This window comes from Podarcis bocagei (assembly GCF_964188305.1).
Source record: "Podarcis bocagei genome assembly, chromosome: 5".
NCBI classification, from domain to species: Eukaryota; Metazoa; Chordata; class Lepidosauria; order Squamata; family Lacertidae; genus Podarcis; species Podarcis bocagei.
The window spans coordinates 29,626,124-29,639,418 of record NC_138129.1 but is presented as its reverse complement, the minus strand read 5'-3'; the positions used below and the strand labels follow the sequence as shown (position 1 = coordinate 29,639,418).

General features: G+C 42.5%; 1 protein-coding gene across 6 annotated transcripts in view; it reads right to left on the bottom strand.

The window, feature by feature from the left end:
- Nucleotides 1–3,879: 3,879 nt before the first annotated feature.
- Nucleotides 3,880–13,295, bottom strand: part of DLGAP4 (DLG associated protein 4) — a 266,682-nt gene continuing 257,266 nt past the window's right edge. For 5 of the 6 annotated variants that reach the window (XM_081196087.1, XM_081196088.1, XM_081196089.1 and 2 more), the window contains 5 exons: nucleotides 10,391–10,482; nucleotides 9,515–9,924; nucleotides 8,398–8,489; nucleotides 7,619–7,771; nucleotides 3,880–6,724 (listed from right to left, as the gene is read on the bottom strand). In XM_081196087.1, coding sequence (XP_081052213.1) covers nucleotides 6,506–6,724; nucleotides 7,619–7,771; nucleotides 8,398–8,489; nucleotides 9,515–9,924; nucleotides 10,391–10,482 — 966 coding nt within the window. In that variant the 3' untranslated portion in view covers nucleotides 3,880–6,505. The remainder of the gene's footprint in view (nucleotides 6,725–7,618; nucleotides 7,772–8,397; nucleotides 8,490–9,514; nucleotides 9,925–10,390; nucleotides 10,483–13,295) is intronic. The other variant, XM_081196092.1, reaches the window with a different exon arrangement.

Genomic DNA, 13,295 nt, shown 5'->3' with positions numbered 1-13,295 from the left:
TCTGGCTCTTTGCATCCAGTGTTGTGTGAATGTACGTACAGGTGCATACAGTGACTGCCCTTACCCTATGCAGAGGGTCATAAAAGCAGACAGCAGAATTCTGTAATGTAGAAGCTCGATTGGTGAAGGAGTTTGGCATATACAGAACACAACTTAGTCATTTCTTCTTAACGGCAGGTGTGCTAGCATATTGAAAAGGGGAGCTTTCACTGACAGAATCAGAGCAACAATCCTTGATATTTCTAAAGTAGGCCACATACGGTTTTTGTACAAAATACTTTATCTTTTCAGTGCCCTCTTTTTTTATAAAAAGTCACATTGGCACTTGGTCCCCTGCTTCCTGAACAAATCAGTGGCAAGAGGGTTTTGCCCCCTACTTTGGGCAAAGGGGGTTGTTGTTTTTTTTAAAAGCGTAATATACGTATTAGGAAAAGGGCAGGCAGGCAAATGTTGCACTGCTAGAGAGAGCTCTGCCTTCCCTGCATCCATGGCTACTAATTCTTCCTCCATGTTCACAATTACGACCAGTTGCTGGAAATCACAGGAGTAGGAAGAACAGGAGGACTCCTTTGCTCAGATCCTGCTTCCCAGTTTCCCGCAGGCTTATGGCCACTGTGAGAACATTTGCAAATTACTTCCCTGGGTATAAAAACAAACCACCTGGTGGCAGGCTAAAGGCCTGTCAAAATGAAAAAGTGGTGGAAACCATCATGGTGGTATGCAAGCTGGACCTGCAAAGGCTGGCTATTTCATAGACCAAAGCAAAGGAGGTTAGTCACTGCCAGCCTTTAGGAGTAAGTTTCCTCCTCTGATGGTCTGAAGGGTGTTGGAGAGGGACCTGGGTGCACCCCTGGACCCAGCTAAATTGGGTGAAATCTGGACCATTGACCCCAGTCTCTCATAAGAAGAGTTTTCCTAGACTCCTGGATTCACAGCCCAGTTGACTGGCCAATACACACTGGACTGAGCAGCCACTTGATGTTGGAAGGCTGCCCTGGAAAAGGTACTTACCAGCACCGATTGTGGGAATGTGGTCTAGGTAAAGGTAAAGGGACCCCTGACCATTAGGTCCAGTTGTGGCCAACTCGGGTTGCAGCGCTCATCTCGCTTTATTGGCCGAGGGAGCCGGCGTACAGCTTCCGAGTCATGTGGCCAGCATGACTAAGCCGCTTCTGGCGAACCAGAGCAGCGCATGGAAACGCCGTTTACCTTCCCGCTGGAAGGTACTTTATCTACTTGCACTCTGACGTGCTTTCGAACTGCTAGGTTGGCAGGAGCAGGGATCGAGCAACGGGAGCTCACCCCGTCACGGGGATTCAAACCACCGACCACCTGATCGGCAAGCCCTAGGCTCTGTGGTTTAACCCACAGCGCCACCCGTGTCCCTCTGAGAATGTGGTCTAGTTTGTCTCAGAAAACCAAAATAAAAAAATTCCTTCCAGTAGCACCTTAAAGACCAACTAAGTTAGTTCTTGGTATGAGCTTTCGTGTGCATGCACACTTCTTCAGATACCAAGAACTAACTTAGTTGGTCTTTAAGGTGCTACTGGAAGGAATTTTTTTATTTTGACTATGACAGACCAACACGGCTACCTATCTACTTCAGAAAACCAAAGTGTTGGGAGACATTTGTTCTGTATTAGGCAGAAGATTGATAAAAGATCCCAAATCATGTCTGCAAAAATGATGATTAAAATAATCCTAGGTTCTCTCAAAGACAAACTTGGATGGTTTTTTTTTCCAGGGTGGGGGAAATCTATGCAAAATCATACACATTCAGGAGGATCTATTTTCGCTGTACTGCATCTTAACTCCTTGGTAAAAACAAAGCATCTGTATGTGTGTGTGTTCTCCCCGTCCTTTGGGGAGAGGGAAGGGTGATTCGGGGAAAGGGGGAGAGAAGAAACCGGAGATGATTCCTAACACTCTAAAGAAGCCCATGGGCTGGTAAGGGTTGGCAACTCTTATTCCAGAAGCATGCTGGAAAAAGCCTGCATCAAAAATTAATCTGAGCATCCTCATTCCACACATCAGACAATAGTTAATTGTAGGTGGCCAATATGAACTTTTGCAGAAATCAAAACATAATTCTGCTCTGCAATCTCAGGACTATCACTCAGGGTCTCCCATTACTTTCTATTCCTCTTACATTTGATCTTAAAGATCACCGCTCTTTGAAGAAGAGCAACAAGCTAAGTCGCCATCCTTTGTGAACTAAGCAGCTCTTCTGAGAGTGTTCTGAGACAGTTGGAAATGCTACATTCAGCCAGTAAAATGATCTCAAAGTCAGAGTAGGGGAAAAGATATAATTACATTTGAGAAGACGGCAGCAGCACTTCTTACCTGGCTTCCTGTGTTTCAAGTGGGTAATATGCAGAACCAAATTGAGTTTACACTCTGGTATTACAATATCCATAGGAAAAAAAGGAGAAAAAGAACACCCAACTGTGTTAGAGTACCATGCAAGTCAATAAACATGAGTTTATAAAATGCTCTGACCAAGGTTATTTTTATTTTAATTTTATTATTAATGATTGATTTGGTCATGCCCTCATGGGTGACAAAAAACATTCCCTAATCTAACTAAAACCCTTGGTTTTAGAAACATGATTTCCCCACCCCCACTTTACTTGTTGTATCTGGTTGCCTGCTCTAGAATGGAGTTCAGAGAGTAAAGATCACAAACTGAGGCGTAAGGGCACAAAAGAGGCACCTTTCTTTGTTTTACTGTCGTTTACAATGGCAGCAAGGTTCCCATTACAAGACGTTGGGCCGCTGGGTCTAGATACAAGGTTTTTTGTTTCATTTTCTTTAAAAAAATATTGCCACAAAGTTAACCACTATGGGGCTAGGCAATTCTTTCCTCCTGCTCCTCCCACCAGCTATAAAACTAAGGGAAGCAGGTGAAATCACTTTGGGGTGGGGGGAGGGTCACCTTTTTTGCTTTCATATTTGGAAAAACAAAATCATGTTATCGATCAAAGCACTATGGACATTGGTTTTTACATCCTCAGAATTATTAGATAATCAGAACTATAAAAGCATTTTTGGAGCAGTTTCACCAAACGGGCATCTCAGTGATGGTTCTTTTTGGGTTGTTTCTTGAGGGGAAAACTCCCCACTGACCCATAATCTTTGTCCAGAACTATTGCTACAAGGGATGAGTATGTCACAACCATCTTCCTAGCCTTGTTACTGGGACCAAACCTGTTCCTTTCTTTGCATGGTGCGGGAAGAGAAGACTGGACCAATATAAGGAAAGCTGAATCAAATGAATTTTGCAATCTACTTAACAGGCCTCACCTGATTGAGGGCAGGCACTGGCTGCATCTTCATCACACCTATGCAGTAGTCTTAAAAGCTCCATTTAACCAAGCTGCTAACTTTCATGGCGCACAGAGGCACAAATAAAATTTAACAGGTTTGGAAGTTTGTGTTCCAGAAGCAAGGTTGCTGTTTTTCTCCCTCTCCCACCTACTGGGCCCCCTGCTTTCTGTCCCCTGCAGATACTGTAGAGATCTGGGTGTCTGGAAAGACAATTGTTTTATCCCTGGATGCAAAGGTTTCTGTCACGAAGAGGGTAGTATTAATGAACTACCAAACGTAGGTCATTTGCTACCTTGTCACTCTATTAGGTAAAACTAATTTGTACATAAAGCACTTTCCTCAGACTGGGTGAAGAAGTCTCCTGCAGAGGTGGGAGGTCTATCAAAGCAAAGGACAATTGACAGTTACACTGATCCAGCCACTGCAATAATTTTTATGCTTCTATGTCATTTCATGCAAGTGATATCCATCTTTCGGTGCTGTCTTGCAGCTCAAGAAGCAGTGACTACTAATTACACTACTTAAAAAAAAAAACCACAGAAGAAAGAATGCTCAGAGCTATAAAATGAGGTGAAGGTTTATTGAAATCCAGTCACTTGTAAAACCAGCCAACTGCTTTTGCTTTGATCTCACCCCACCAACTAGATGAAAGCCCACACCTATTTCCTACCTATGGTTAGCAAAGCTGAAGACCTCCGGAGAGATCTCTGTTCATGACTCAAGCTTCCATCACAGTGTCTTTTGAATCCAGTACCACTTCTATTCTTATTGCGACAGACTGAAGCCACTTCACACACCTTTTTTAGGTGTACACATAAAACACTTTTTGAATACACCTAAGATATAAAAAGGACAAATGTGGTAAATACATGGGTTGTGTGGGTAGACATGCCAGAGAACAGGGAATCAGTCGTGTTCTCTTCTATGTATACATGTGGGGGGAAACATTTGTTTGCTGCTACATAATTAGAAGCAGCAGCGCTGAGGCAGGGGAAGTGAAAGGTCGCTTAGGCTGCCGTCCATAAAAACCAATTAAGGTGGATGTACGTAGATTTAACGTTTAATCCCATTGACTTCAAGCGGGAATCTCCGAGCTAAAAGACACTCACCAGCAACTGAGTCCATCAAGCAATTACCTGCCTAATTCCCGAGATTGCTGCCTTTGGAAACGTGAGTAAAACAAGTAGCATTCCACACATTTCAAATTTTAATACGAAGAACTGTGAAAGTCAGCCATTTGTTTCAAAAGTCAGTCAAGGACTGTCTACCATTGTTATAAAGACATTTGAGGTAGGGGAAGGGAAAAGAGGGGAATAAATCAAGCTTGATTTGAAGCCACGGTCTATATGGCCAAGCTTCCACAGGTTACAAAAATGCACATTATGTGGGCAGCTGGAGAAATCTGTAACACTCTCTATGCATAGACACTGTACACAGCATTCACTGACATGATTTAAGTTGTAGCGTTTTATCATCACCCCCTTAAATTACTAATGCACCAGAATAAAATTCCTTTGGAGTTTTGACCACCTGAACAACTTCTATCATCTTCCACAATGGTAGTGCACAGCTTTCAGACAAATGCACACTTTTTTTGGTGGGGGGGGGGAGGAGGGGGCACAAGGTGTTGGGCAGAGGAGAAAGTTGGAATTGGCTATTTGACTCCTGGCTCCACAAAATGAGGCCAAAATGGGAGAGGAGAAAGAGAGGAGGGTCAAACTAAAGGTTGATGACAGCATCCCCAAATAAGTTAGGATACAGAGGGGTGGGATGGGCAAGAGGAACCTGAAAATATGCAGGGTATATATTTTTGCACACACTTTTACACACATCTAGCTATAGTACATGTAAAAATATATGCTATACATACACCCACCCTCACCGAGGTGCTTTTTAAAGACACCCTCTGAATGCGTGCATGTGTGAATGGGTACGCATGTGTGCGTGTGTGTGTGTGTACGAGTTAAATATACAGATCCTACTAAGTGTATATGTGCATATGTACACATACATACAGGTGGGCAGGCAAACTGCCAAGTCTCCATCAGCTACCTCCTCTTTGATTTTCTGTACAAAAGCCATTGTCCTCCACTGGAGAATATTACACACCCCTTTGATACAAGTCCCTCCCCTTGTGTAGCAGCTGCTTTCTTATACACAGATCTTTGCACACACAAAAAAACACACATAAAATTGCAGGGAGGGTAATATTGTAGGAAAGAGAACAGAAGAGTGTGGGGGGGAACCTATGAATCTATGCTGTATATCTGACTGAGCACCCTGTGCGGGAAATCTTTCTGTTGCAGCACCATTCAAGGGAGTGTGCACAGGCCACAACAACTATCTTATTGCACTTGTTTTGCTTCCAGGCTGTGTTAACATCCCACTCCATTTACATCCCACAGATCTCACCCTCGCTTTACATAATTAAACCAAAGCCCCACTGCCACCCACCCCACCCCGGGCCACCTACTCCCAACCCACCTCTAAGGGAAAACAATACATAATAAAATCAAAAAGCTGCTCGCTAGCAGAGTGCAACAAGAGCACACACTGAACAGGGTGTTTTCTTCTGGAGCTCTGTGGAAGATTTTACTTCTAACACAGTAAACGACACCATGCAGAAAAAGGATGACAAAGAAAGGGGAGCTAAGAACTACAGAACAGGAGAAAAACTAGGAGCAGGAGTAGAACGAGAGCAGAGAGGGGGAAAAGAAAGACTTTGTGGAGGGGAAGACAGAAAGAATACAGTGAGGAGAAAAAAGCGCAGCATGGCAAGTGCCCAAGGCTTTGTTTCAATTTTTGTCCATTTCATGTAAACAAGCTAATAATTCTCCTTAGATAGAACAAGTAAAAAGGTTGCAGTTCCAAGTCTGAAGGGCTGTGTTTCCAAGAGTCTGTTCCACCACACCACAGCCAGTGTGAAACAGGGTGGGAGAGAGAAAAACCCAAACCACAGAACCAGGAAGGGATTCTCCTTCAAAATTTTCATTACTTAAAGCTGGAGAGGGGAAAAAAAGAAGGAGAGAGAGACAGACAGAGAGATAGCCAAATTGGGAGCCCTTTGTACGATTGGCTCTGTGTCTCTAGACCAAATAAATCGCACTAAATTTAGTGAACCTTATTTTTCCTTTTTAATGGCATGAAAAAGAGTGTGTTTTCTTCCTCTTCCCCTTGCTCAAAGACGGGTCTGTGCCTCGGGAACGTAGATTTCAATGCTGTCCGCGCTCTCGGTGGCAGAGTTCTGCCGGACTGAGGCAGCGCGCTTGGCTGCCATGAGGCGCTTGCGGGCTTCCTGGCGCTGTTTATCCACCGAGTCAGAGGCCTTGTCCCGGTTCAGCTGGGATTTAGGTTTGGCTGGCTTCTTTGGCACAGGAGGGGGCGGTTTCTTCTCTTCCTTCAGGGAAAAAAGAACAGCAAAATGTTAAAAGGAACTGCAGGCAGATCTGTTCTCTTCCTCAACAGTTTTATCTGCAATCAAAGTTCTGCGCCAAGAATTCAGCACATAGGCTTCGGGTTTTTTTTTAAAAAAATGCTGGTAAGTAATGTGAACACATTCAGTATTAGTATTAGAACCACTAGAATTCACAAAGTAAGGTTCCCTTGACTCACAACTGTGAGAAAATACAATTGGGGCTTAAATAGACTATTTGCAGTAAAGCAGCATCAATTTATAACATTCACTAGTGCTACAATTATGCCTTGTGCACCCTATAGGAGCACAGATCAGAAATGAGATGGGAAACATGGGGAGATTTGGACAGGAGGATCTGACTTTTAATCTAGCATTTTTACACCAATTTTCTTAGACTATTTCAGAATAGTCTAAACACTTTCTACTATTTTTCCCCCTTGTCAGGGGAAATCACAGACTCCTGCAGTCCGTGTTTTTAACAGCAAACAGGGAATATATCAGAACTTTCTACAACCACCTCTAAATTTTGCAAGATGCCTGAGGACCCCAGTATATGCAACATTATTATATTTTGTATTTGGTCTCCTTTTTGTAAACTGCCTTGGAAGCATGTGCAATGTGTGTGTGTGAATTTTGAAAATAAAACAATAAATAAAACAAAAACTGATCAGGCACATTTACTGGAAGCAAATCCCATTGGTTACAGCAGCAGGTTTAACTTCCAAGAAACCTCTTAGGATTATGCTGTAAGTTAAGCTACCTAGCACAGACCAGAGACATTACATTGCCAAGCCACTTTTCTTTTCTTTTCTTTTCAAATGCTCCACCTGAACTTGTGCTGCTAAGCACCGTTTCTTTATAATGCTCCATGCTCACCTTCTTCTCCGGTGGCTCCGTTAACTGCCAGCCATTAGCCTTTAGGTGGTACAGCTCATCAAATTTCATGCTGATGTCTTCGATGGACAATTGTAAGAGATCCCAAAAACCAGCAAGGTCTTGTGCTGTGGGCCTGGGATTTGAATTGGGGTTCTGACAGAAAAGAGAATGTGAATGAAAAACCACAGCATTGCAACTTCTACTGCACACTTACACAGCAATTCAGAGTTAATGTTGAAAATGAGACTTGAATGTTGTTTTTAAGTTTCACGTGGAAACTTCTGAATCTCCTGGCTGCATTCAACATAGCACTAAAGCCGGAAACTTATCTTCTCTTTCCCCCCGCCCCTCCGCTGCACTGCAACATTGGAAACTCTTAATTGCCTGCTGCAGATCCGTATACTTTTCAAGTACAATTTAATATATTTTGTTTCTCCTGGTTTACTTGCTCAAATCTGTGGTTGCCTCAATCACAGCAATGTCCTCACATATCCTCTTTGATCTACATTACCATATGTTTTTAAGTTTTTTTTTAAAAAAAACCCCATTTAACACTATGGTTGTATGTAGATTGGTACCGGGGAAGAGACAACTCATCCAGGGGTCTCTCTGGGATGGGAACATGGCTGAGTTAAAAAACTGCACTGAGGTACTTGGCAGAAGAGAACTGTAGGCACATTGCCACATTTTTTACTTCCTAGGCAAAAGCCTAATAAGTGACCAAATACTCCTCCCGCTTAGACACAGTTCATAGCAATTAGAGAGATTTCCACACTCACCAAGTTTTGGTCACAGAGGCCACGGAATTGCTGGAACTTCTGTGACATTAGTAATTGTGCACTGCCCACTGCACTGAGGACTTTGCCTAAGACTGAATTAGAAAGGTATATTTTAGAAGATGAAGTGCTTTGAAAAACAGAACATATAAGGATATTTGAGGTGAGAGTGGCTCCTTTTGTCCTTCAGATTTATCTTCCTTTCCCTTCAGTAACCAAAGTGTTTTTCATTCGGAGCCATTAATGACAAGCCATTAGAAATGACTCATGGCTCCTTTGTGAGGGCATGTTTTGTTAGCCCTTGTTCTACTGCCAACAGCAATACCCTGTACAGCAGCCACCATCGGGAATGGCAGACAGCCATACTGCTGCCAGTTTCTTTGTTTGTAATACAGTGCTAGTGAAGTCTAGCAGGGATAGCGAGAAGCCTTATTTAATATTCTCCCAAAGGCCCCTCCATAGCATTTGAGGACACAACGCCATCAAAGAGCCCAAGATCTCTGAGCGCAATTTACCCTCATCACAGATTTGTGAGCAACAGCTTTCTATTTGCTAGCCTATCTCCACCCAACACTGACTTCATTTCAGTTTTACCAGGTGCAGTGTTTTAGTTGTTTTTTTTAAGTCACACATAAAAACGTGGAGTTTTTGAATACATCCCTGATGTGTTCCAAAAAAAATGACGCTGAAGTCCTCTGTCTACCCACTCTGCAGCCACATTTAAAGGTCTCAAGAGAGCACTCTCATTCAGGCTCCATTTACACTTTAATTTCCTCAGACTAGGGAATGGAGGGACATAGCTAAACGTGATCTCAAGGAAAATTAGATAGCAGATTCTCTCCATAGTAGCACTGAAAACAATGAAGTGGAAAACACATCTGAAGAAACTACGGATTGTTGCTACTGCCCCTACAATATTGAAGAAAAAAAGAATTTGAACAAGGCTCTCCACTTCCTTTCTCTACAAGATCCCCAGTAAAAAAATACGAAGTGTTCCTTTCAGTAAGTTGCTATTTGGGCCCAGCCTCACTCATTCATGAACACTGTGCCAGGAAAAGATTTCACCATTTCAGACTGAAATCTCCTTTACCACCAGAGTCAGTTTATTATCCATACCAACCTTCTTCAGAGAGATTATTCTCTTTGGTCTCTTGGTCCATCTGACGACACCATCCTTCTAACCTTTCAGTCTCCGCCTGCAGCAGCTTCTGAAACCAATACCCGTCCCTTCGGCAAGCTCCCGGCTGTGTAGGTTCTGATGGAGTGTTGGTGGATGTTTCAAGCCAGGGGTCCGGAGGAGGAAGAGAGGAAGGCTCTAGGGCTGGGTCATTGCTATCTCCATAGGAGAGGTTTCTCTTGATCTGGGAGGGCATGGCTGTTTGCCTCGTACTGGCATCAAGGCTGTTGGAGTTGTTGCATGGGGGACAATCAGCAAGGCTTCTCTCAGGTGATTTACAGGTAGAGTTGTTCGGTTCTTGTGAATCAGAATCTGTATCCTGCTTGGCTGACATGCTGTGAGAGTGGCTGTTGCTACAAAGAGAAGGAGGGAAAGAGAGAGAATCAGAGGAAGGAGCCCTTGGGGAGGGCCGATTCGTTACTTAGCACACAGACACAACGATCTGCATCTGTTCGGGGCACCTGCAGCTGAACTGCGTTTCCTTGCCCCGTTCCTCTCTGCACACAGACACACACGCACACATGCAGACAGACAAAATTATAAGGTTGCCTGCTCACTGCAATAGGCCATCCAAACAAAAAGACTGGCACACATCTATAATTACATTTCCAGTTCTATTTTTATTTTATTTTTTTATTCCAGGTTTCCAATGATTCACCTACATTACTAAGCCAACATGCTACTACTGAGAGAGGTTCTGAAACCCATCAATGCTCAGTGATTTGAGGCAGGAAAAAAGAAAGAGGGAACTAAACTATAAAATGGGAAACTGCAGCTGGACGAGGTTTTTTTTCAAAAAAGCCTGCGTCTTCCACTTACCGCCACTCGTCCTCTACCTGTACCCCGATGGACTGGAATTTGGTGGCTGATGGAGGGGGCTCCTCTTTTGCCACTGGCTGAAGGCAGTCAACCTTATTAACAAAAAGATACAAACAAAAAAACAAAAACACAAAAACTTGCTGCTAGAATTCACATTTGAAGGAAGGAGGCATGCACGCACGCAAACACACACACACATGCACTGGTCATGCAGACACCACACATCAAAAGGCAGCACATTTTCTTTTCTTCCTTTTTCGCTATGGAGATGGGGAGAGGAAGAGGGAGGGAAACGAGGCTGCTGGCACCATAAACCAGGCCAATGCCATCCTATCTAAAGCTAATTTCAAGGCTGTTGCCATTTGTAGTAGATTTTTGTTTAGTCAGGGATTTTTTACTGAATAGTTATGCATCTATGATGTGAAATTTTAAACTATTTTTAATTTTTAATTTTTTTTTCCTTATACTATCTTGATGAGATGATCCTAGAGGGAACTTTAGAAGCACTGGGATGGGGCAAAGGAGAACTCTGAATAGGAATATTGGCTTTATTACACAGTTATTTGTTTATTCATACCCTGCCTTCTTCCCTGACGGGACTCAAGGCAGTTTATGGATAAAAACAAGAACCACTAATGTTCTTGTATAGACGCCAGGTGAACTTGCTATTAGGAAGAAGGCACAAAGATGCCATATTTATCCTATCCTTCTGCTGCATATTATTTAGACTGTTTTAAGTGGCTGGAGTATAATAAAGGAAAGGTTTTAATATTTTGATATTATACTTACAGCTTCTCTTAAAAGGACATTTTAAAGATAGCATTTCCCCATCTATTCACCAAGTATTTGGGAATGGGATGGGGAAAAACAAACAACCCAGAGGGAACACAAGTTATTGCTTGCATAAGGAAGAATCAGTGTCAAGGTAGTACTCAGAACTGATGTAGACCTCAGAAATGCAACAATTTATAGCTCCGTTTAAAGAGCTTTTGGTGAAGGCGAAGTGACTGCATCAAAGCTCCAAGCAGGCAAAGCAATGCAAATAAAGTGTGAAAAAGACAGTATAGCACAGGCTGGTGTTATGCCTTGTAGGCAGAGATAACTTCCTAGCTTCAAAGATGCCAGCAGCTTTTAGCCAATATGAATTTGCATAACCTTTGGCTATCTAAACCCAACACAGTTTTCCTCTAGAGCGCATATTTGTGCCAGTGCACTTCTAGGAGCACAAAACTATTCCCATGTGTACTGTAAATAGGCAGAGGGCAGGGAAAAAGAGGAAAGGAGAGTTGGTACAGCATATCTCAGAGGGATGTGACTGATGCAGGATAGAGGAAGTACACAGTTTCAAGCTTCCAGTGTGAAATGTGAAGAAAAGGTGGAGGTAACTAATAATAATGGTGGAGTGTTTTACAGAGTGTGGGAAAGAAGCAGCTTTGCTAGCGCCCTGTTGTAAAGAGCTACACAAGTGCTTCTGCAGTTGTGATACAGCAATTGTACTATTACATAAGCTATTTAAATTATTCTTTAAAAAGCCAACTAAGTGTTAACATAAAATGGAGTGGGGACATAGGACAGTTCTGTTATGTCACAGGCATTATCCAATGGGTGCCTGGGATACCAGTATCTTCACAACCAACATCTCAGTATCTTCACAACAGAAGCACTAACTTGTCTTTCTGCTGCTAGATTTGGTGAGATTTCATCGATTTGTGGAGTTGGAAGGGCCCCTGTGGATCATCTAGCCTAACCCTCTGCAATGCAGCAATATGCAGCTGTCCCGTACAGGGACTGAACCTGTGTTTTCATTCACTGTTGTTTCATGCTTGCGCTTTAATATTTGCTTTTTTAATTTTAACACTATTGCTAACCTGCTCTTGAAGGCTCCTTTTAGGTGGATGAAGCAGGGTACAAATGATCTCATAAATAAATAAGCCTGGAGGTAATGTGCCTGGATCCTTTGCAACAAGTGAACAACTGTATGCTCCCTCTGCTTTAAGAAGCATCTACTCTATAGAAAACGTATTTTAAAAAGGAGAATACTCTTTCCTCCTGTAATGAGACATGCACAAACTGTGTTTTCAGCCTCTGCTTATAACGTTTCCATTTACCCCAGACGTTTCTAGCATGTCGCTGGCCACTGTGTAATTCTGCCAGATCTGTTTTATTTGTATTTTTTGCTGTGTAAGATTTCATATTTGTATCTTGTTGTACACTGCTATAGTTGGGGTTTTTTTTTATTAAGCAGTTGATAAATATTCTGAATAAATAAGTTGGGTAACCTAGAAATACTCATTGTTCGAAGACCAACACACAAAAGGTTTTGTGCAGTAAAGAACATGTATTTGTTGAAGTTAATCTGTTCCTGCTAACAACAATTGGATTTGCACTCAGGTACTTTCTTACTTGGGTGAGCACAAGTCTTTGTATCAGCATGGGAAGCAACTGCAAAGCTTCCAGTAAGGAAGGAATGCATAGCTGTTCTGGAAATCTGACAGCAGAAGGCAGAACATTACTTATTATTTAAATGTTCCACAAATTAGCTTTCTTTTCTGCATCACGTACAGCAGTGCATGCATTCCTGACCTTTAACAATGCCATTAGATTCCCTGTGAATTTACAGGAAATGCAGGAACCAAAGAATCATTATTTGACAGAAAGCCAATGAAAATGTATGTTTAAGTACTTAGTATGCCACTTCCACAATATTTGAACCTGCATGTGTTTTTGCAGAATTCTGCAGTCAGAACATCTGCCATGCAAAAGTCGAAATCTTACTGACCAACAGCCAAGGTTTACTACACTGTGTGTGGCATATAGGAAACTGATTTTTCTTAATAAGGTAAACTTCTCTTGATTTAGAACTGAGTCGATTCAATTGCACAATGCACGTCTTAGGATAGGGCTG